At 34.5% G+C, this 25,717-nt stretch overlaps 2 protein-coding genes across 3 annotated transcripts in view; one reads left to right on the top strand and one right to left on the bottom strand.

The window, feature by feature from the left end:
• Positions 1–609: 609 nt before the first annotated feature.
• LOC128995090 (b(0,+)-type amino acid transporter 1-like) lies at positions 610–15,843 on the top strand. 2 transcript variants are annotated; one of them, XM_054419980.1, is made up of 13 exons: positions 610–715; positions 5,782–5,944; positions 6,735–6,836; positions 7,720–8,001; positions 8,532–8,657; positions 9,927–10,026; positions 10,466–10,510; positions 10,891–11,014; positions 11,281–11,384; positions 12,204–12,300; positions 13,236–13,388; positions 14,654–14,822; positions 15,722–15,843. In XM_054419980.1, the coding sequence occupies exons 1-13, from the start codon at positions 698–700 to the stop codon at positions 15,787–15,789; spliced, it is 1,551 nt and encodes a 516-aa protein (XP_054275955.1). In that variant the 5' UTR covers positions 610–697; the 3' UTR covers positions 15,790–15,843. The 2 variants fall into 2 exon arrangements, with proteins under 2 accessions (XP_054275955.1, XP_054275956.1); XM_054419981.1 differs by lacking the exon at positions 610–715 and adding an exon at positions 5,593–5,675.
• A 1,649-nt stretch (positions 15,844–17,492) lies between these two features.
• Positions 17,493–25,717, bottom strand: part of LOC128995576 (uncharacterized) — a 30,899-nt gene continuing 22,674 nt past the window's right edge. Inside the window, exons 8-9 of the mRNA XM_054420594.1 lie at positions 19,171–19,322; positions 17,493–17,722 (exon numbers count right to left, since the gene is read on the bottom strand). Of these exons, the coding sequence (XP_054276569.1) occupies positions 17,565–17,722; positions 19,171–19,322 (310 nt within the window). The 3' untranslated portion in view covers positions 17,493–17,564. The remainder of the gene's footprint in view (positions 17,723–19,170; positions 19,323–25,717) is intronic.

The following is a 25,717-nucleotide window of genomic DNA, read 5'->3' as shown; positions in this document are numbered from 1 at the left end:
GAGGTTAAATTTAAAACGTAAATATTTTCTCAAATCACCTGTAAAAGTGAAGTAATTGGACAACAAAATGGCCATTAGTTTTGTTTTGAGCAATACATAGTCAATGGCAATACCCAATACCTTGCCTTTGGATAGACTGATAGACATTATCTTATCTCCCTGTATCTGGATCAGCTGTAGTAATTTGTTGTTGTTTTTTTTTACTGAAATACAAACTTTGAATAAGCCTATTGAAAAGTGTGCACCAATTTGAAAATTTATACTTTTTTACTGAATCAAGATTAAGGGAATTTTGCATTGTAAAATCATTATTTTTGTTTTATTGTTTGCTTAGAACTTTAACGTTTAATTTTCTTCTAAAGAGACCATGTTCGGAGTATAAATAGAGAGGATAATAAAAATAGTGATGGATAGGTAGTAAATGATTGGTGATATGAAAGCCAGATTTTGGTTTTCTTTCAGATTAGGGTTTGTTTAGTGTGATAGAAGTGATTCAATATAACCTCCACTCTTCATCACCCACTTAATCTTTGACCGATTACTCGGTTCAAGTCTTTTTTGAGAGATCATTTACAACGTCCCACCATTCATTGTTAAAACTCTGTGTGTGCCTGTTATTACGTCTACGTTTAGCTATAGGTTATTTTTTTTTTAAGTGTAATCTTATGGCAACCTATTTCGTGACATAGCTTTCATCATGACTGAAAACTTAACTGTAAGTGTTGCAAATTTGTAAAGAAATCATTTATTTTTTTATGATTAAATAAACAGTTTCAACTCAAATGTCATTGACTCATTGTTGTAGTGTTGTAGTTTTTATTTTTTTTCTTCTGGGTGTTCTCAGTTCAATCTCCTTTCATGCAGAAGTTATTCGATTGTAATATTTAAATTAAAGGGCCTCAGGAATTTTATGCTACCGCTAATGGAAATTAGTTACAATTAATTATGTTTTTGATTTTGAGCAAAAAATCTTGAGCAAGGGAAACATTTATAGTTTTAACAGTCAGGGTGGAGTGGCTGACATATTATTCTGTACAGATGTATCAAATATAAGATTTTCTTACAACAGAGTTTCCTGGAATCACAAAGTTCACAGACAGTGAAAATGTGTGTGTATGATGGATTGGGCGTAGGTAAGCTGCTCCCCCGTGCCTGGGACGCCAGCGAGTGCGTCGTGCAAAATGCTTGTCTTGACTGTACTCTTCCATTCCTGACCTAATCTCTTAATCCCTTCCTTGCGGGTGTGAGTAAACTGTTCTCCCTTGGCTGTTGCATACATTTGATTTATGTTCACTAAACTATTGAGTTACAGACTAGTTAGAGTTCAATTGTGTAATAGAATGTAAGTAATAAGTTGAGGTAACAAATAAATTACAGCAACCCAATCTACCTTCCAAACACTATGGCCCAATGATAGTCCTTATAAAGTAAAAAAAATTGAACACTGCTTAAAATTGTATAACTACTGAAATAACAAATATTGGGTTATCAAATTTGTGTTGCTCTTGAATAATGCACAAATTAGCATTCCACTTATAATACTTACGTTCAAAAGTTTACGAGTTTTAGGGATATATTAAATAATTGAAAACGTTTTTAAATGGTAAAATGTTGTATTTCCTTGTCTTGTGAAATATTAATGAATAGTCTATACATTCACACCAATCATAAATATAATCAAACGATCTTTATGATCAATAAAGATCCAAACTATAGAAAAGCTCAAAAACTTAAAAAAAAATTGATTTCTTATCAATAAAAAACATCATATTTTTAAATAATTAAATAAATTGTTGAAAATAATTAAACCCTCTTTGTTAACAATAATATACTTTAAAAAATTGAAAACTCATAAAAAATCTATATATATACCTAATACGCTAAGCCGATTTTTGTAAACAGAACTCCTCCCTCATTTTTGGGCCGATTTTGACGATTAAAGTGTCAAAAAAATTGCCCTGATCTGTAGTTTTGCAAAGTGTTTTTCGTGTTTTGATATCTTTATTAGTTTGGTCAGGATCCTCCATCAAAGTTAGGGTTTCTCCCATAAGATTAACATGGGGGAATCTAAATATTTAATTGGAAACTTTGTCTCCACTAATTTGAGAGAACGGCTGGGCGTAGAAACTTGGTAGGGGTGTCCAAAGAAAGGTCTTGGTCTGTAGATGAGTTATCAAAGGAAAAACAAAGTAAATTGGCTTAGGGCTCTGCCCCAGAAGCCTTTAAAGATCCCTCCACAGATTTGTTTACATTTTGGCCATGAGGATAATACTTTTTAATAAAACAGCTGTTAATTTTAAAATTGTGTTTTAAACGACAACACAATAAAGACACAATAACATAAACACAATAAACACATAACACAATAAAGAGGTACACATTTATTGGGAGTTGCTGAATTGTCCAAAAGAAGTATTTGCAATGTTATTTTCTGATTTTAAAATTAATTTTCCTCTGTATAATTTGTGTTGCAATTTAAAGTTCCATTACGAAATCAGTGGAAAATCCTTTTATCACAATAACTCCTGCAATTGTTTCTTATTGAACTATCTTATATCAATTTTACGGGTTGGAGTCTGCCTTTTTCACACCTTTTCCCTATATTTTATCATATTAATCTAGACAAATCACCATAGGTTCATGAGATTATTGTCATACATGCTTTCAATCATTGGAAAAATCTTCGATTGTGTAATACAATACAAAATAATACAAGTGCAGAAGGGCACGGTGCCTATTTTAGCCGTGTCCATATTTTGTTAAATTAATATGGGTTTACAGCAACTGGATAAAACATTTTACAATATTTATGTAGAAATATGTGCATGATTTATAAAGTCATTAAGCTGGAATACTGCAATATACTACACACTTTTCAGAGAGGTTACTTCTATGTATTCATTCAGCTTAGTGAAAACATAATGTATAGATATGTATTCTAATGAGAACTTTAACTCTTAGAGAGCCTTTGAATGTTATTAGACTAACGAAAAAAGAAGTTGAAGTTCGAAGCATTACAATAATTGTTTAACTTTTTTTTTAATTATTTTACTTTTTCTCTTAATTCTTGACCCTCATTGGTCAAATAATGTTCCCGTGTAGTTAACTAAAATAAACTGATACATTACCCGTGTAGTTAACTAAAACTATGATGTTATGTAAGTAAACAATGCAGTTTTGTGAAACTTTTCAATTTTTAGAACTGAACTGTAACGGCATTAAAAAAAACGGTCGTAGGTAAAATATCAAAATAAACTCTTGAAAATGTAAGGTTTGTCACATGAACGAAGCATGAACGATGTCCGTCATTTTTTTTGCGAATCGCTTACTAGCGATTTGAACGAAGTATTTCCACGAAATCGCACCACTCAATTCACGTTCTCTTGCAAGGTTTACTTCGTTTTTCTCTTCCTGTACTGTTTCCCTTTAATTTCCCGTTGCTTGTCTTGCACACTATTGATCTTAACATACTTGGAATTACACCAGCTCACTCACAAAGGGTAAACACATATAAATATTCTATAACAAAATACCGAGTATATCATAATAGTATGCTCATTATCTTGTAGGTATAAAAATCAATAGTGTTTATCAATGTTATTAATAATTTTGCCTTTAAGGATACCGAAATTAAAAATTATACACGCGTACTTACAGTAACTGTTAACACAGCATCTACGGTCCTACTACCGTTGGTACGGTCATAATACTTTAGATCCATTAAGGAAATTTGTAAACAACTTACCAACTCTGGGTCAGATGAAATCTGCAACCAAAGATAAGTACAGCGGTCACCCATTGCAGATTGAATCTTCTTAAAAAGAACTTCATATGTTCTTTCCTTCTTATCAGGAAGTAGGGTAAACAGAAGTGGGATGTAGTGTCCATTCTTCACAGAAAAAAATTGTAAACATCTGCTTGAAATTGTCACAGCAATAGTCGAAGGTTCCATCCATTATCAAAGTCACTGTCTTTTAGCATTTCTATATATCTCTCTGTTCCAAATATCACAATTGTATTTTCCTGATCGTTGTCTAATAGAAAGTTCTCTCCCCGGCCGGTTTCAATGTTCATGCTATCCAGCGCCAGTTGAGTTTGAAGTAAAATTTTAGGTAGAGGTGGCAAAGATTTTCTTCTCGCATTGTAAATATTCTTCCTGACCTTCGAGATATCTTTTTCAGTGACTGTTTCCTTTCCACTACTTAATTCTAATTCCAATTTAATGATTTTCTCGGGTTTCTCAAACAACTGTTCTGATGCTTTTCTTTTGCAGCTATTTGATATCGCTTGGACTGAATATTTGCTTTCGTCGGGGTCATGGTTATGCTGTAGATTGTGCTCTAGTATGTCAGTTGTTTCCGCGGGAGTACCGCGCACGGGCGTTTTACCTCAAGACATACCACACAAAATCAATTGTTTTCGTATTATGTTATCACCAGAAATATGCATGATTGTTTACCATGCGAAAAGAATGTTTACGGTGCAGATTTAATGTTTCCTATTATATTTTTTTATGTTGTCGACGTAAACAAACAAACATTATTTGTAATTGTTTGATAAACAGTTTCAATTTGCAACAACCAAAACTGTACAATCAATGTAAATTTAGACTTGTTATATATGGCCTAGGTAAAAAATGGCTTTAGTTTTGAAGCTTTCGTAACTGGATTAAAGAAATTCAGTATTCCAATGAATGTTTTTATTTAAAAAGTAATTAGTCTTTGTAGTGTACCGAAAAATAACGTTGAAAACAAAAGTGAAAGTGGATAGTTTATTCTCAACCCTATTAAAAAAATTAAATTACTTCGAAAAACAGTTTGCTACGGAAACTTAACTGGCCTAGGTAAGATGTAATTATTATGTCAAACAAATTGTGATGAAAATCACCCCAAAACTCCCGCCGCGGGCATGGTACTTTCGGTGTGGCATGGCTCAAAAACCAAATTTGATAACGCACTATATTTGCGTAGTGGTACGACAATCATTGTAGCATAGTGTTTGGAAGCTAAAATGGGTTGCTGTAATTTATTTGTTACCTCAACTTATTACTTACATTCTATTACACAATATAACTCTAACTAGTCTGTAACTCAATAGTTTAGTGAACATAAATCAAATGTATGCAACAGCCAAGGGAGAACAGTTTACTCACACCCGCAAGGAAGGGATTAAGAGATTAGGTCAGGAATGGAAGAGTACAGTCAAGACAAGCATTTTGCACGACGCACTCGCTGGCGTCCCAGGCACGGGGGAGCAGCTTACCACCTCCCGATGGATTCTACATACAGTATGATGTAAACAGGACAGAAAACTCTATAATTGCCACTTCACTAGACTATAATGATGCTTCTTATCTTAACACTGATTGAGACTGATGAAAACAATATCATTGTTGCATTTTATAAAGGATTAAAGAAAATGAGCGATGAGATGATAACACTATCACAAAATCCTTCACTTCTGGTTCATAAATATCACCTTACCTACAATCTGAGTCTTACACCTGGTGTTAGTGAATAGTTATCTAGTTATTTGAAAAAGAGTAAAAAGTTATGTTTAAGTTTGTAGAAATCATAATAGTGTAGTAGGGTAAATGTTTAATAGTTGTCGTTTATCTGTTAATTGTGTTTTTAGTGTTGTTTACAAATATGTTCCAATAGTTTATAACTGACTAGGTGAGTATAGGCTTCAAACTACTCAAAATAAGACGCATGTTCACAATCCAAAAATTACTAAATTGTTCAAAGGAGTTAAATTTTAGTGAGCCTGTGTTTTTTTCAGGATTCAATAAACAAAACCAACATGTCAGAATCCGACAAGACTGATCTTAAGATAATTGGTTTGTACGAAGAAAATGGAAACTTGCCAGAGGAGCAGAAAATTCACTTGAAAAGAGACATCGGGCTTATTAGCGCAATCAACTTGATCTTGAATCTCATTATTGGTGAGTATGCAAGCTGAAAAAATAAGTAAATAGATAAGTAGATAGGTATTGGTTTGCATTTGCTCAAAGCAAATTTAGTTTTAATCATATTTAAACCTCTACATTTGAGACTAAAATCGTCAATGGTTGAAAAATGTTGAGGGGCTATTTGACTTTTGGATATTGAAGTAGGCTACTGTACACATCCCATCGTTGAATGAGCTTCACATATTGTGTTACTTACGGTCTAAAATTCAATTTTCTTAATTCGTTTTTGATAGTTGATATGTGACATATAAAGGATGCTATAGTCAACAATAAGTTGTCTCTTTATTTGGCTTGGTTAAAAAGATTATGTGATTGACAGAAATCAATTATTTACATCAGGTCACCTTGTTATGGATCAATTCAACAAAAATCTTGTTTATTCAAAAACTGGTTACAGCTTTATCGAGGGAATGTCCTAGTTATATCAATATTCAGAGGTTTTAATTATTTATTTACTTATACAATTAACACCAAGAAATTGATTACAACAGTAAGATAAGCTCAGTATTTATAAAAATAAAAAGAAGGGTATTTGTAGAAGCTGTAATGTGTTCTTGATGTTCTACCTCTGCTAGGTTCTGAACTCTTCCTCCACTTTATGTTGTGTGCACAAATTTAACCAATGCATTATTACAGTTTAAAGTAATTTAATGTTTTTGTTGAATGTTCTGCAATTACTTCAGGATGCATAGTTAAATCTAAAAATCATTAAGTACACATAAAGCCATTTTGTTGCAAAAAATAACCAAGACACATTGTCCAGGGTCCGGCATTTTCCTAACTCCTGGAACAGTTCTTTCCGAGTCAGGATCCATTGGAATGTCGTTACTAGTTTGGTTCCTAAGTGGAATCATCTCATTGATGGGTAAGTTGGAGAATGGATTTTGGCTTAGTAACATGTTATTGTAGTGGTTAATTATATATAGAAGGGGATAAGAGCAACTAAACTAAAAACATATGGCAACATTTTGGAAACTTTTAATTTTTTGTCATACTGCAGTAAAACAGCTGTTTTAATACCTACATGCGTTGCAAAAAGTTACTAAAATGAACCTTTTCTCCCTAGAATTAAAAAATCTGCTGTTATAAACTTGGACTGATAATAATTGCATGTATCGAACATATGTATTTATTGTTTTACTTGGTTATCTAGCTTATTGTTGCATTGCATTCTTGTCAATAGTTTGACATATCGATAGTATATAATGTACTCTATCTCAATGATAATAGACAAAATTATTGAATCTCTTACTAAACAACTGCTTATGTTTGCATTAGCAAAATTGAAAACAAGTTAAAAGTAGTTCTGAAATGTTATCTTTGTATGAGAAGTATTTTCATTTTGTAACTTATATGACAAAAAAATATAGGTTATCAGATGGGCAAAATTTTCTTTTCCACCCACTCTCATTTTCCGACCACGGCTTAGCCTCAGTCGTTAAACTTGAGCTCGGGTTGAAAAGAGTTACGTTACGGCCTAGTGATGAAATCTATGGCTAGTGATGTATAATGCTAAAAAATTTGTTACATCTCCATATGGAGACGATTTTTCAAGAATACTCTAAATAAATAAAAAAATGTGTACAATTCATACAGAATTATTCAGTTTTATATTACTTCTTACAATGGGGAAATATTAAAAATAGACATTACAAAAACAAGAAGAAAAAACATAGAAATATATTCCATTTAATACCCAATCAAACACATTATCTTCCTTTGAACACTTGGAAATGTTTCCGTTGCAGGTGCCTTGGCGTTTGCGGAGCTGAGTACAGTGGTGCCCAAGTCTGGCGGGAGTTACGCTTACTTCCAAACAGCATTTAAAGATCTTCATCCCTTCCTGGGACCTCTTCCGGGATTTCTGTTTATCTGGATAATGATGATCATCGTAGTTCCGGCAGATCTTGCCGTAGTTGCGCTACTCTTCGCTAACTACGTTTATGAGCCTGTAAGACCTTCACTCTCACCGGAGTTCCATGCAAATAACGAAGTTTTAGTAAAAAACACCATAGCAGCAGCTACTTTAGGTAAAGTAAAAAAAAAACTACTCTTTAATTAAAGTGTTAAACGATTTTTGCATGCATAACAAAGTTCAATTTTTAACTGCTTTTTCCAAAGAAGATAGCATTAATTCAATTTCACTCTAAACAAAATGACACCACAACAATTTCGTACCTGTACTTATAAAATCACCATAAAAGTTATTACAAGAAAAACGTCATTGGTTGCAATTTACGCTCTTACTTTCTTTTGATTAGACAAGGTTTAAGACATATTTTGTGTTATTCTTGTTACAAAATTAATTACAACCTTACATTACATGTAAGGTTTGACCCTTATAACTTCAGTTAGTTGCTTTTCAGGACAGGGACACAGGAGAAAATGTAACTTTTCCAATAATTTAAATTAATTTCCAAAACCAAAGAAAGATAAAGAGATAACATAATATAATTAATCACAAAGTATATTGACAAATAAAATGTGTTTCAATGAGAATATTCTAGTAGCTCATTTTACAGTGCTTGATTTTGACTTATATCACTAATTTCTTTTACAGTTGCAGTTGGCATAATAAACTATGTAAGTGTCAAGCTCTACTTGAACACACAGAATCTTATCAGTTTCTTGAAGCTATCTGGATGTGCATTTGTCATTGTTGGTGGAATATATATGTTAATCTCAGGTAAATATAAAATTATAAACTACAGGGTGTTTTTAAAAGAATGACGGGATTTCAAACGGTCGTTGCTCGGGGACTATTCAAGATAATTAAACGATTTAAACGTCAAATTGAAGGGAAAAGAATAAAGTTTGTTTTCTCATTCTTTCATACAGTTCGGAATGATTGATTAAAATTCAAATTTTAATCAATCTTATATGAGCGTAAAACTGGCAAAGTCTGTACGCGTAGGGCAATCGGCAGGTTTATCTGATGTCTTAACTGAATCTTTTTCGGCACAAAGAATCTATATTTTATAGATAACATCATAAAGTGGCCAATTTAGGTTTGTTAAACAGAAGACTTCGTCGGGCAATCGATTTTTTCGGGCTTCTGATGCAGAATTGTCGGATTTCTTTAACTATGTCATCGCTTGTTTTAAGCCGGCCAGGTGAATGTCTTTTCAAAACATTTCGGTGCCACGAAACTCATTAAACCAGCTTAAAGTTTCTTTATCATCAAGTAGATTTAAATCTAGTTTAATTTAGCAACGGATATAAACTCGGCGAACTACAGATTACAATCTGTGCCTTCTGTTGTGCCGTAAATATCGTAGTGGCGACTGGCGTCAGGCGTAAGGGTCAAAATAGCGGCCATTCACACTGCACCTGTTTTACGCATACCAAGGTCAAAGTTTCCTCCCTTGCTACACGGGAAACAAAACTTAGTTATTTTAGCTTCAATTTGACATATAAAACGTTTAGTTACCTTGAATAGTATCCAAGCAATTACCATTTAAAATCCCGGCATTCTTTTAAAAACACCCTGTATATATAATACTCAAAGCCGCATTTAAAACTTTCTAAAGTTGTTAAACAATGGTTCTGACTAATTAATATTTGTTGGTGTTCCTGTAACATTTAAATAATTTCCAAAACTAAAGCTGACTGAAAAAGAAAGCTAGTATAATTTAGAAAACAATGTTCTTAATCACAATGCTTTTATTTTTAACATGCATCAGTTTTATAATAGAGACAGGAATGCACAAACAAACATAAAGGATTTGGTTTATTTACGTACCCAAATACACATAGGTAATTTTAAAGCATGAACTATATTTTATTATATTTAAAAACATGTATGCTACTATAAGACCTGCATTAAATGCAACAAATAAAGGGTAAACATTTTTTCATTTGGATTTTAATAGAAAATTTTGTCATTATTGAGATTGATCATCGCAAAAATTTTAGTATGAAATTCTTTTACAAAAAAACCTTAATATTCTTTCAGGAAAGGCATTAAACATCAATTTTGGGTTCGAAGGAACAAAAACTACTCCACACTCACTGGCGATAGTCTTTTACGCAGGACTCTACAGTTACGATGGTTGGTATGTACAAAATTGTTAGAGAATATAAAATTGATTTAGAGGGAAAAAGTAGGCTATGTTGAAATTTCCAGACTTGAAAGTATTCTTTGAGGATTTTGCAAGATCGTTAAAAATGCAGATGATTGGTCTGCTCAACACTTTGAGCTGTCAGCTGTAGGCCTAATGGTTTACATATTGAACATAAAGAGAAAGTTAACTAAACTTCTACTTGCAGCTATCTATGTGACTATACCTGACATGGGCTATAACCTGCGATCGATCTGAGCTTCTACGATATAATAGGACTTGGTTGATCCAATATACCGAGAGTTTATTAGTACAGTATAGAGCATTAGGTTTAAACAATTGCCAAGCGATCACCATCAAAGTTATTTTAATATTTAGTTGACTAATAGTTGACTCAAAATCATCTATTATTAAGTAAAGTTATATTTTTCAGGAGCTGGGTAACAGGGGTAACTGAAGAAATAAAAAACCCGGATAAGTAAGTAAACACTGTGCATAACATTTTTGTGATAAGGTAGTAAAAAAACAAAGATAAAACAAAAAAATTGTCCCGTTGTAATAAAAAAAAACTAAAATGGATTAAAAGGCAAATTCGTGCTGTACCAGAGATTTGATGGATTTTATTTATGTCACAAATTCATTATTGGTCACAAGACAAATCACGTTTTTTTTTTTTTTTTTGTTTTGCTCGATATTAACTTAGTTGGCATTGATCTCACCTGTTTGATCTTCCAGGTGAAGTTACGCCTGACAAGGTTTTTTTTCATATTCTACACAATTGATCAGTAATGATAAATTTGGTTACCTATGGTTTAAAAACACTTTTTCCAAGATCTCAATAACATTTATTTTTTTCAGAAACATAATTAGAAGCATACTGATTGGGCTGCTGATTGTAACGCTACTGTTTATCAGTATGAATGTTGCATACACAACAACACTGACAGTTGATGAAATCATATCTGGTTCTGCAGTTGCAGTGGTGAGAACATTTTGAGATAAGTTAATCACGTCAATTTTCCAACGCAACAATTGATTCAGGTTGAGAAAACTATGAATGTATCTTTTTGAACAGGTTTTAATAGTCATTATGTAATTGTTGAGCAAATAAATTTATTTAACTGAACATAAATAATTAATTAGTTTCCTAACAACGCTAGATAACCAAGAGCTTGAAGAAAGTACTTGAAGAAGTACGTAATTTTTTTACGGTTGAGGGTTTTGTTAATTTAAAATTAATTTTTTCAGGAATTTGGTGACAGAGTGTTTGGCCCAGGAAAAATAGTTGTATCCATTGCTGTAGCATTGAGTGCTTTGGGGGCTGCCCTTTCTCTTATATTTTATGCTTCAAGGTAATAACGTTTAACCCACTGTTGGAAAAATAGGAGCAACTTTAAATGTCTTTCCATTCATAACTTTTTCAGCAAAAGATCTGTAATTTTAAAAAAACTGATTTAATAGTGTTATTATGTGACAAATCATTAAGTAGTCAGCATTTATATTTATACATAAGAGAGAATTATGGATATCTAAATAACATGAATATATTACTAGCTAACAGAGCATATTTAAGGGATTTCCACTGGGCGACAGTGGCGCCGGACTTACTGGGGGGTATGGAATACCCGCCATCACAAAGGGGGGTCTGAGGGTTCCCCCCGAAAATATTTGCATAAATAAAAAAAAACATTTCTACGTATCTTTTAATGGATTTTTTGATTATATTTGCTTGTAAATAGTCCATTTAATCTCACTTAATTACGTATTCTATAACGTAGTAACAGGCTAAGGCTCCCTTCACAACCTCTTGGGCCAAAATAATAGCTCAATACTCTAAAATATTTGCATAATGTTATTTTTTAAATTCCGATACATTTAAAATGTGAATCATAAAAAATATGCCAGCACCACCCATAGTCAATGGGCGACATTTGTGTCGCCCAGTTAACATGTTATTTTATGCCCTGCTAGCTAATCCAACCTAAGGAGTTAGCTGAACCCTGCTAGAGTTTAGTTTAGTTAAGTGAGGTGTTATTGTGTTGTAATTTGTTTTCCAAAATAATGATACCTTGATATTTTAATTAATTAAATAACTATCTGTAACATATATACTAAAGGTAACAAAGCTTTTCTAACATAAATGTTTTTTGCTCAGTCATGATTATTTTCAGGTTAGGCTACGTTGCTGCTAGGGAAGGGCAAATGTGGGAATTTATTTGTTTCATCCACAGAAGAAGACTGACCCCAGCGCCTGCAGTTATTCTGCAGGTCAGTGGCTAAGCATACAAGGCTGAAACTGAAATAATGTTAACTTATTTACAAGTACCTAAGTTACAGTTTACTCACTCACATTGGCTAACATAGGTGAATAACAAAGGTGTTATTCATTTTAATTTAGCCAAACAAATGTCTAGTCTTAGCCAAGCAGGTTAATTCCAACTGATTATACCAATAAGAGTGAACTAGTTTACAACCAGTTGTAACTAACTTAAGCTTTGTAAGTTGTATAAATATCCATCAGATCAATTTGCTGAGATGATTAGTTTGATTTTTAGTCTTAAAAAATTAAAATTAAATAGACTACTCATATTGTTTGATTGGTTTATGATTGGAACACATTATTATTGGTAGGAATAGTATTCCCCTGAATGGACTGCAAGTCCGTGCTCGAGGGAAGAGCTCTTACCAGCAGGAAATATGTATTGGTTATCGTCTATAGGTCAAAAACAGGTGCAGTGTTTATAAATATCGGTACATCTAAACTCTTAAATATATACCAGGAGCTCTTAAAAAGATATATATGATATGTATATGTATGTAATGTATACTAGAATATTATTTAACAATAAACAACCTTGAGCAACAATAAAAATATATGTATATTATTCTATGAGGAAAAGTGTATATTAATGGCTATTATGGCGGTGTTTGAAGTAAGAGGTGAATTTAAATGTTTAGAAGGCTTCAAGAAATTGCCGTATTCAAAACTCTATCCATACGTATGAGTCGCATACTGTTTGGTACATTATACAGATACAATTATTTCTTTATTGTTTTACACATATTTAGGTCTTAAAAGTAAGATGCATGCTGAAGGTCTTTTTTATGTCTGGGACATTTTGTATGGATATATTTACATAGACAATTAAAATAACCTTTTCTTTCTTACTCAATATCTAATCTTTCGAAAATACATTTTTCAGGTTGTTCTTGGGCTCGGCTACCTTTTCCTGGGGCGGGGCATGGACACACTCATAAACTTTTATATGTTTCTCATGTGGATTTTCTACGGACTCACTATGGCGACAGTTTTCGTCTTGAGAAGAAGAATGCCATTAGCTAATCGTCCATTTAAGGTGAGGAAAACACTGATGACTAAATTAGATTCAGAGCTTAGAACATGGTATTTATACAAAGACAACACCCACACATAGCCCAACATCAATATCTACACTCAAATAATTAAGTAGTCAGCATTTATATTTATACATAAGAATTTAGAGAGAATTATGGATATCTAAATAATATGAATATATTACTAGCTAATCCAACCTAAGGAGTTAGTTGAACCCTGCTAGAGTTTAGTTTAGTTAAGTGAGGTGTTAAAGGTGAAAAGCAGCTCGATAGGTTTTTTGTTACCTTGTAGCTTGCTTTGGGCACTACGAGACTGAACACTCTTTAATTAAGTTAATATTGGGTAAAGTAGTTCTTTTATCTCTAGGATAGAAGATAAACAGCTGGAGTCAAAAACATCAGCTGTATCCTATTTTTCTGAAAAAATATCATGGCATTGTTGTGTAACATAGCATATTTTACTACAGTGAATAAGCATTATCCGTTTTATTAATATTTATTTTTTAAGTAATTTGACGCAAAATTCCTTTTGCTTCTTTCACACTATACGGTTTTGCTGTATGGTTACTTATCGTGAGCTTTCACACTACACGATTATGGGGACGGCAGAAAACCTACAGAGTTGCTGCCGTCCACCGCCACTGAACTGGACGGTTGCCACGCCGTGGTGCATGTACTTAAAATGCAAGCTTTCATACTGCATGGCTTTTAATCGAACTGGAGCTGGTGGCCCACCAGCCAGTGCAAAGAGATCAGCTGTTGCCAGATGTTCATCGTTTAGAATCTGACCTCTCAATTGGACACTGTTTATGTTTTTTAAGATTTTGTAAACACATTTATCTCGCTGTAAGGCCAGAAATCCTTTAATGTAAAAGAAACATAGAAGGTAAAATCATACTATTTTTAAGTGGACGGAGGAAAATGTAACGTGTGAAAGAGTGTTACTGTTTTAGCTGAGTAATGTATCTGAAGAAACGACCAAATCAGGCAAAATAAAAACAGTAACGGCTGTTAACTGATAAAAAAACATGACAGAAATTTTATAGCTAATTTATGAAGATTTACAATGTCCAATATTTTGTGGTGTATTTTAGCTATCTAAAAGAATGGCGTAGTATGACAATTAAATAATACTTTCTGACACGGGCCAAATTTGTCTTTTTAACCCTCACTCTCACTTGAGCTTTTGTGTATAAAAGAATCACTTTAGACCCTAATGATAAGTAGTGATTAACACTACAGGACTGAAGCTCACGATTGTCTACAGGTACCTCTGGTGATCCCTGCTGTTGTTATTGTCTTATCAACAGCTCTGGCAGTCATCCCGATCTTTACCCAGCCTCCAATGCAATACATCGTTTGTCTGCTACTGACATCCCTTGGAGTCCTGTTTTACTATCCGTTCATTTACAAAAGAATGAAGCTGCCCTACTTGGGTAAATACCAATACTTAGTACCAACTAGTGGGATATTTGATGTGATTTATTAACTAGCTGATGGACTGTTAATGGTTTTGAGAGAATCTCTCTGTCCTAAGGTGTTTTGAGTTATTTTATGGCATGAAGAAATTGCCATAAATTAAGGCCAAATAAGAGCCTAAGAAGTTTTCTATTATTTATTTTTATATTTTATGTGTGTGTTGGTTGAACTGTGGTGACAATTGACAAAGGACTGAGCTATACTGTTTTCAAAAAGGCGAGTGAGGCCCAAAATTATCCATATAAATGAACTGATACCTCACCTAAAATACCATGTTGTTTAAGTTATAACACTTGCTTGAACCATAACATAACACAAACCTCATTACAGTACTCTGTGAATGTCAGTCAATTTGCTCTTAGCAAATGTTAAGTTTAGCTAGAGCAGGATAGGAATAGATAATTTACCTGCATATAAAGATACAGGGATTACAAAACCAACGAATTAAACAACATTTTACAAGTTGGATGCAGTGGTGTAGTGGAAGGGGAGTGGTGTTTCCAATAGTTCTACTGTATATATTAATTTATAGGCTAGTCAGTTCTGAGACAATGATGAACACAAGACACACACACTGAACATTTTACAACTGCAGATGGATTTCAACATACAAGTGCTAATTCATCATACTTTTTCCTCAAGTGCTGACAAATATCCTGCTTACAACTTACAATACTGTCTGGTGGTTCAGTGGTGACGATTGACTCAAAACATTTAATGACCCAGTTGATACAAGAATAGGGTTATAGTTAGTAATTGACAAAAATGTATTATTGTGTTGATCACACTTCAATAAACCAATCACATTACTAATTTGAAATTTCCAAGAATTTAAAATTATTTATACTTTTTACAGACGACTGCCAAAGAGTTCTTCAGAAATGGATGGATGTGATTCCTGCTAAAGAAGAACCCCCTTTATAGTGTAGTTGACTTTTATACTGGTGTATCATGTAAAATAAAAAGTATTGTTTAACATGTATTATATAAAACTTACACTCCTGCATCAATTTAAATGTTGTGGTAGATCAATGTGTTAATACATCAAATTCAACATCATACCTGTAATAAAGTTACTGATGGATGAGATTTAATTTTTATCACAGCTAAAAAGTATTGGATACTAAAAGATACCTTTAAATAATTGGATGACGGTGAAGAAGAAACACATCAATATAATCTTGTGGTATCATTTTTTTTATCCCATTATAAAAAATATTCAATAAATTTGAACAATCAAAAACAATTTGTACAACACGGAAAGTAAATAAAGATACGTCTTATAACACTTAAAACATATATTTATGCTTATACTGTTACTCACAAGACGGTAAATATACAAAAGATGGTAAGTGGTGATTGATTTCAATTGGACACTCCAATCATCATCAGACCCAATAGGCGAATCCTACAGATAAATTTGAATCCTAAAGATTCGCCTATTGGGTCTGATGATGATTGGAGTGTCCAATCGAAATCTATCACCACTTGCCATCTTTTGTATATTTACCGTCTTGTGAGTAACAGTATAAGCGTAAACATATGTTTTAAGTGTTATAAGACGTATCTTTATTTACTTTCCGTAAATTTAATAACACGTACAATGCTGATCAAGAAGTTATTTTTGTACAACAGTCAGAAAAAAAACTGTCACAACTAAAAAAATACAATATTTACAACAATTTAGCTAACAAGCCTTATATGATTCAAAACTTTGTAAATATAAAAATATAGAGGTTATCCTTTGTAATAACATTATGCTTGCATATAGTTACTTATGTACATCAATCTGAAATGTTGCATGCTATGGTCATTATTACATAAAAATTTACTAAAAAAAAATCTATATTACAACAAAAAGAAAGACAATTTTTAAAACAAAAAGTAAATAGCTTCTATGTGAGGTATTACCTTGATTACATTTCAGACTTTGTATGCCTTTAAACACCTGAGAGTGTAAGGAAAATATTTGTTCAAATATTGGCAGTTCCGGTAGCTTTAATGGATGTTTTTTGTTCACCTTGTATCATTGAAGGTAATATTTTTATTTACAAACAATCTATATATTAATCGGCAAGCATGTTTCTTTGATACCTTTTTTCTCAGCTCGTGTACATTACAGGGAAAATCTACACATACTGTTAGAAAGATATTTTCCTGTAGATGTGCACATCCCTTAATATAAAAGGCTTCCTTAACATAAAAATCCCTTTATACATAAAAATAAGCTTAAAAATAAGCATAAAAAATTAATTAAAAATTTAAGTCTGTACATTACATATTTTTGGTTGAGTTTTTGACTACTGGACGACCTCTAGTTTATACAAAATGATCCAACAAAGGACGTTGTATATAAATATGTATAAATAAAACGTTTACATAAATGAATATTATTTACACTGTAACATTGTAACATTAACACATGTTACATTAAAACTGTAACATTGTTAGATATTTAGAACAGTACCAATAAAAATCTGACGGAAAAATTACAATTGTGACTTTTTACAAATAGCTCGAGATTATCATGATACGGTAATGTCACCAGTTCGTTTCATTAGAACACCTCACTGCAATCAACAAAATCAAAGGTGGAGGCTCTAAACTTTAATTAATCAAAACACAAAATAGCGATTAAGATAAAAGATAGATTTTTTCAGCACCATTTCATCACTCTTGAGTTCAAGTCTTTCTCAGTTTCAGCGGTCTATTTCAAACAAATATGCGTCCTCTTCGTCGTCCTCTATCGGGTTTAGCGTCCGGGTCTCGGGGTCGTATTCCTTCCGAACCAACATGGAAGAATTTTCTTTTTTCTCCAAACGAGGAATATGATTATCATGAAGATAAGAAACTGCCGCTGCAAAAAAGCGGTCGTAAAACATTAAATTATTTTCACGGTAATGGCTTCAACTCATATTTTGTCAGATATTTCCTGCCCTTTCTGGAGACACAACACAAGGCAATTTGAACAACCCCATAACTGTGAAAGTCTGTTGAAGATTTACAAGAAATTCTATTCCTATACCAATTCTGTGAGGGAAATAATGCCTCACAGGCTACCTATCAAACTGGCTTGGTATAAGCCTCACTTGCGTACTCATAATGTTTTCAAATTTTTTTTGCAAAGCTTACTATAATAATAGGAAATTATTTATCACTTTTTCTACACAAAGGGTATTTATTTAAATCAGCTGTTCAGTAACTTAAATCTTAAATTATTGAATCTCAAAACTAAAAGAAAAAAGATCTACCATCTATTCAACTGCAATGTTAACTAGGCTGAAAAGCTCTACACTACACAGTAAATAGCTCGTTCTCGTTTCAATACTCTTTTAAGACCAGAAAGTTGTTGTTTACAGAAAGGGATTAAAGTTAGCTGGAGTACGGTACCATTTGTTGTACTCCAGCTGACAGGTTTAGCAGAGGTACACATCTCCCCCAAGGTCAGAGACGGAAAGCCCCTCCATTTTATACTGCCCCTTTACCCCCCCCCCCCACCCACACCAAAAAAATAGCTACCTGCCACCATCTATCTCTATTACTACAACCCTGCTACCTTCCTAATCAAAACAAAAATTTCCATGATTTTCCAAAGTAAACAAATGAATATAAACAAATAATATAATCTTCAATAAGGAAATATGCTTTTCCAATACATTATGAGGACGATGAAATAGTCACAATAGATAGTGGGTAAATTTGAAATGATGGTCATGGGTTTGAAATGGTTATGCTCATTATAGAGAGCATCTTGACGGTCTAGCGAGAACGCGAAGATCTTGACATTCCCCCCTTACCTCCACAGTCGGGAAGACACCATCATCACCTCCTGTGATCGCTGCAATATATTGACAATTTCCACTGTTGCAAAGATATCATCACCGTCTCACAAGGTCGCGGCAATATCTTAATATCCCTTTAAGGTCGCAAAAACATTACCATCCTCTCTCGTAATTCCGACGAACGTTACATATCTACGCAGTCGCAAAGACATCATCACTGCCTCCCGTGATCGTGACAATATAGAGACATAATCCAGTGGTCGTGAAGACATCATCACCGCCTCTCATGATCACGGCAATATTTTAACATCCCCTCCGCGTCTGTGAAGATATTATTATCTACTTCCGTAATTTTAGAAGTATATTAACCATCTCAAGCTGTCGTGAAGATCAACTTCATCGCCTTCTGTGATAGCACCAATATTTTTACATTGCATAACAAATTGTATCTTGGATTGCTTCGCTTGTTAACCACCATCTTACCTCAAAGGACACTTTTGAAATTAGTAGTGAAAGTACATACCTCTGAACTTTTTGCTGAATTCTTTAGGCACATAGTTCTTTATCAGAGTTTTGAAAACTCTGAATAAATTGCACGACCCCAGATCTCCGGCTCTTCTTGATAAATCTTTCCAGTCAATTTCTTTTGAATCTTTAACTTTAGAACGATAAAACCTAAAAATTGAAGGCTGTGGTTAATGGATTAAGTCAAAAAAGTCAAATAAAAATATTACATTGACTTTGTATATTTACATATGTAAATAAAAAATCAAGAGTAAATATTACTAAAATAATAATACAATTTGTACATAATTAATAAAACAACAACAATATCAATACAGTCTAACCTCAATATAACGAACCTCGATATTACGAATTCCTTGATATAACGAATTTTTTTAAATCCCCTAGAACTTTCCATATAAAACAATGTAAATTTTACCTCTACATAACGAACAAACCGTATTATAAACCTTGATTTAACGAATTTTTGACGATCCCGGCTGATGTTATTCACCTCTATATAACGAATTTATCAATATCAGAACCTCTATATAGCGAACGCAACCTCTACTTAACGAATTGATTGCGTCATCCCTCGTTATAACGAACGGAAACAAACGCAATTCGCGTCTAGACATGAACGCTCGGTCACAGCGTCTAGCTTCCTGTCCTGTTTTATTCCAGTTCATTGCGTCTGTCAGTGCAGTGGATTGTGCAGTGCGTGAAATCAGAGATTATGAGTGAAAACAATAAAAAGAAACGGTGCGCGTTAAGCGTGGATACTAAGCGTAAAATTATTAAGTGTGTTGAAGAGAACCCAACAAAGAAAAAAACGGAAATTGCGAAAGAGTTTGGCATACCACCTAGCACCTTGGCTACAATTTTAAAAAGAAAGGACAAGTTCGACAACGATGATCTGTGTTCGGCAATCAAAAAGTTAAAGTCGTGTGAGCTAAAGGATGTAGAGGAGTGTGTTCTCAAATGGCTGAAGCAGTGTCGGGACAAAAATATTGCTGTAAGCGGTCCAATCCTTCAAGAAAAAGCCCAGCAGTTTGCTTCTGAACTGGGGCATGAACAATTCCGAGCTAGCAACGGATGGTTGCAAAATTTCAAAAAACGAAATGAAATTATTTTTAGAAAAATTTGCGGTGAAAGTGCTAAAGTCGACGATAGTGTTTGTTCCGAGTGGAAAGATAAACTTATCGCGCTAACCGAAGGCTACGAACCGGAAAACATTTATAATGCGGACGAGACGGGACTGTTTTTTAAGTGTTTGCCGGACAAAACCTTGTCGTTTAAGGGCGATAAATGCCACGGCGGGAAAAGCAGCAAGGATCGCCTAACTGTAATGTTGTGCGCAAACTGCACAGGAACTGACAAATTAAAGCCTCTTGTAATCGGGAAGTCAAAAAACCCAAGATGTTTTAAAAATCTGACTGATCTTCCTACGGACTACATGGCAAACCCAAAGGCTTGGATGAACTGTGAGGCATTTACTAAATGGCTTCAAAGTGTAAACAAAGAAATGAAAAAGAAAAAGAAGAAAATTCTTATGTTTGTGGATAACTGCACGGCTCATGGAGACATTCCTAAACTCAGTAACATAAAGATCGAGTTTCTGCCTCCAAACACAACATCGAAGCTGCAACCACTTGACCAGGGGTTATTCAAAGCTTTAAAGTCAATTACCGAAAAGAGGTTGTTCAACAGTTTCTGAGAGACATGGAAAGCCGAATTCCAACTAACATTAACATCTTGGACGCCATGTGGATGACAACAAAAGCATGGAGCAAGGTCACGGAGACCACAATTTCCAACTGCTTCAGGAAGAGCGGATTCGCCGTTCCGACCTCGGAAGACAACACAGCACAGCCTTTCACTCAAGCCGTCGATGTTCCTGAGAGTTGGGAACAAATCCAAGAAGTGCTCAACCTACAGGAGGACGCTGCAGGGTTCGAAGACTTCGTTACATTTGATGACGACCTGGCCGTGTGTGGAGAACTAACTGATGCCGAAATCATCTCCTCTGTGACGTCAGATGAGAATGCGGATGTGGCGGATGTGGAGGAAGATAACGACGAAGATGAATAAACTGAGTTGCCTGACCCAACTTCAAAAGAAGCTCATCAAGCTCTAAGCTTGCTAAAACGTTTTTTTCTTAAAAAGAGTGGTTTGTCTGACGGTGTTGTGAAATCTATCACCGACCTGGACTGCGCCTTGGACACGTTGAGCATCACTGCACGTAAGCAAACAACGATAACAGACTTCTTCTTTAATAATCAGAGTGGAAGTAGCCAAGTAAGTGAAGTAACTGACAATGCCAACTAAATCCTTAATTCTGATGTAGAATGACGAGAATAGGTTAGGCTTATTGAAAAAGTGTTATTTTTCTTTTAAATTACATTACTGTACTCACATTTTCTGTTGTTCTTTATATGGTTTATGTTCTGTTCTGTGTGTACAGTATTTTTTTTTAACAAGTCTATTACTGTTTTCTTATTTCTGTTAAATTTAAAACATTTCTATTTTATTTAAAGGTTTTGTAGATTGATAAATGATAGTTATCAAAATACACATACACTCAACTCCCAATTCTCCGGGATAGTGTTAAGTCAAAGCTTACCGGAAACTTTAAATCGTGGTTTATTCTGCAAAATATTAATTGAACAAAAAGGGTTCCAATTTTATAGGAATCACGATGAACAACGCACGTATTGTATTTAAACACAATGAAACAAGCAAATTATTTAAAAAAAAATGTAGGCTAGTCTTTTAAGATAAAACAAAATTCAGTTCACTATTGACAAAATAAACACTAATATAATTTATTTTCTTTGCAAATAATCTGTAGGCCCTAACAGTTTTCTGTGAGAAACGTCTCTATCTGTAGTTTTGTTTTATGTTTCAAAACATAATTTTGTCTGCAATTGTAGCAGTTCATTGCAAACGTATCGGGACGGGCAAGGAGGGGAGAGGTCTATGACCTTGAGTAGGCCCGGCTCAAGACGAGTGATTTATGGTTTGTTTACCTACTAAGGCTTCCTCCCTAGAAAAAACTCTGCTGTTTCAACCCTGTTTCAACAACACTGACCCAACGTGTACGGAAACAATGGAAACATTCACTTGAATTATAAAAGCCGTATGCGTTTAGCTTAATTTTCGTCGAAAATGTCCCAGTTATGCTAACACGTATCATCCGTTAATGGCTAGAATTCGGGAGGTGAGTGTATTAAAATGTATTCACCGTATAGCCTGTATTATAGAACCAGACTTTTCGTTTTGAAATGGTGCTGTACTTCTGTAGTGTACTGTACTTGACTATCTGTAGTACAATTATGATTTTATGAATACTGTACAGTTCATATGAAAAAAAATAAATCAACGTTTGTATAAAAGAATGGGAGTTTTATTTAATCTGCAACTTTAAAAATACAGTAACTGTAGTAGCATATGGTACTGTAAATGTGTTTAAACGACGTCACACCTCGACCAACATTTACCGATGTTGATAGCAAACCTTGACATAGCGAATGTTTTACAATCCTAACCTCTATATAACGAACCTCGTTTTAACAAAATCCTTGATATAACGAATATTTAGTTCGGTCCCTTGAGATTCGTTATACCGAGGTTGGACTGTAGATGTTTCAGACTCCAAACACACGGTTTGTCCATTGTTATGTTTAAACAGTCACAACACATTGAGTCAACACTCTAAACCTGTTTGGTACATACAGACGTTACTGCTTTAATATTTTATTGTTTGGTATAAACTAAATAGTTCAATAATTTGCACACATAATGTATGGCTGTTCAGTTCTTTTAGATAATTTTTCCTACTAGCCTAGCCTTCACATTTAATATCAAAAACAACAGCTGATCATTGTAAATCTGAAATTCATAATATTGTAAAAATAAAGATTCCTTTCTGTTCTTCTTGTAAACATGGTTTACTATTTTTTTTCTCTCTTAATATTTCATTAATATTCACAAACACTCCACATTATTTAATGATCCTTCGATCCAAGATATTACTTAAGCGATTTGGAATTACTTTCTTCCACTAAAACTCTTCATACATCAATATTTCCTCATTTTACCCATTGTTTTCTGTGCCTTTGAACTCTTACCTAACTGAACTCTTATTTCCATATTGAAACTGTTAACTCTCTCATTTACACTTTGTGAATTTTTTACATTTATCTCCTCATCTTTGTACAATGGCATCTCCAAATAGTGATTTTAAAATTGAGACTTATACACGACTCACATCTTTTATTAAAGTTCGTATGAACAAAATAAAAAACATCATGGATCAACTTGTTGAACAAGAAGAAACATTAACATTTGTGGAACACGAATTGTGCTAGTGTTAGTGGACTGAACTAGATCGAGTAGGTGACTGAACTGGATCGAGTTAGTGGACTGAACCGGATTGAGTTAGTGGACTGAACTCGATCAAGTTAGTGGACTGAACTGGATTGAGTTAGTGGACTGAACTGGATCAAGTTAGCGGACTGAACTGGATCAAGTTAGCGGACTGAACTGGATCGAGTTAGTGGACTGAACTGGATTGAGTTAGTGGACTAAACCGGATCGAGTTAGTGGACTGAACTGGATTGATTTATTAAACTGAACTGGATCGAGTTAGTGGACTGAACCGTAGCGAGTATTTGATCTGAAATGATTGATTTATTGGACTGAACTGGATTGAGTTATTGTACTGAACTGGACCGAGTAAGTGGACTGAACTGGATCGAGTAGGTGGAGTGAACTGGATTGAGTTAGTGGACTGAACCGGATTGAGTTAGTGGACTGAACTCGATCAAGTTAGTGGACTGAACTAGATCGAGTAGGTGACTGAACTGGATCGAGTTAGTGGACTGAACCGGATTGAGTTAGTGGACTGAACTCGATCAAGTTAGTGAACTGAACTGGATTGAGTTAGTGAACTGAACTGGATCAAGTTAGCGGACTGAACTGGATCGAGTTAGCGGACTGAACTGGATCGAGTTAGTGGACTGAACTGGATTGAGTTAGTGGACTAAACCGGATCGAGTTAGTGGACTGAACTGGATTGATTTATTAAACTGAACTGGATCGAGTTAGTGGACTGAACCGTAGCGAGTATTTGATCTGAAATGATTGATTTATTGGACTGAACTGGATTGAGTTATTGTACTGAACTGGACCGAGTAAGTGGACTGAACTGGATCGAGTAGGTGGAGTGAACTGGATTGAGTAAGTGGAATGAATTGGTTTGAGTTAGTGGAGTGAACTGGATTGAGTTAGTGGACTGAACTGGATGGAGAAGTTAGAGTGAACTGGATCAATAAGGTGGAGTGAACATTATTAAGTTAGTAGACTGAAATGGACCAAGTAGGTGGAATGAACTGGATTGAAATAGTGGACTGCACTGGATCGAGTAGGTGGAGTTAACTAAAGTTCGGCAGCTTAGAAAACGACCTGCGCGCTAATGCTAAACCAATGCTGGAGGAGGTCGCTTTCTGAGCGGCCGAACTATAGTTAGGGGACTGAACTAGATTAAGTTAATGGAGTGAACTGGATTGAGTTAGTGGGCTGAACTAGATCGAGTAGGTGACTGAACTGGATCGAGTAAGTGGAGTGAACTGAATTGAGTCAGTGGACTGAACTGGATGGAGTTAGTGGACTGAACCGGATTGAGTTAGTGGACTGAACTGGATCGAGTTAGTGGACTGAACTGGATCGAGTTAGTGGACTGAACTGGATTGAGTTAGTAGACTGAACTGGATCGAGTTAGTGGACTGAACCGGATTTAGTAGGTGAACTGAACTGGATTGATTTATTGGACTGAACTGCATTGAGTTTGTGGACTGAACCGGATCGAGTATGTGAACTGAACTGGATTGATTTATTGGACTGAACTGGATCAAGTTAGTGGACTGAACTGGATCGAGTAGGTGAACTGAACTGGATTGAGTTATTAGACTGAACTGGATCGAGTAAGTGGACTGAACTGGATCGAGTAGGTGGAGTGAACTGGGTTGAGTAAGTTGAATGAATTGGTTTGAGTTAGTGGACTGAACTGGATCGAGTTAGTGGACTGAATTGGATCGAGTTAGTGGACTGAACTGGATTGAGTTAGTAGACTGAACTGGATCGAGTTAGTGGACTGAACTGGATTGAGTTAGTAGACTGAACTGCATTGAGTTTGTGGACTGAACCGGATCGAGTATGTGAACTGAACTGGATTGATTTATTGGACTGAACTGGATCAAGTTAGTGGACTGAACTGGATTGAGTTATTAGACTGAACTGGATCGAGTAAGTGGACTGAACTGGATCGAGTAGGTGGAGTGAACTGGGTTGAGTAAGTGGAATGAATTGGTTTGAGTTAGTGGAGTGAACTGGATTGAGTTAGTGGACTGAACTGGATCGAGATGTTGGAGTGAACTGGATTGAGTCAGTGGACTGAACTGGATTGAGTTAGTGAACTGACCTGGATTGAGTCAGTTGACTGATCTGGATTAAGTCAGTGGACTGAACTGGATCGAGTTAGTGGACTGAACTGGATCGAGCTAGTT

The sequence above is a fragment of the Macrosteles quadrilineatus genome, unplaced genomic scaffold, assembly GCF_028750875.1.
Source record: "Macrosteles quadrilineatus isolate MER2022 unplaced genomic scaffold, UCM_ALF_1.0 Scaffold_5__1_contigs__length_97177068, whole genome shotgun sequence".
In the NCBI taxonomy this organism is placed as follows: domain Eukaryota; kingdom Metazoa; phylum Arthropoda; class Insecta; order Hemiptera; family Cicadellidae; genus Macrosteles; species Macrosteles quadrilineatus.
Note: the sequence above shows the minus strand (reverse complement) of the source record. Positions and strands in the feature narration are given on the sequence as shown.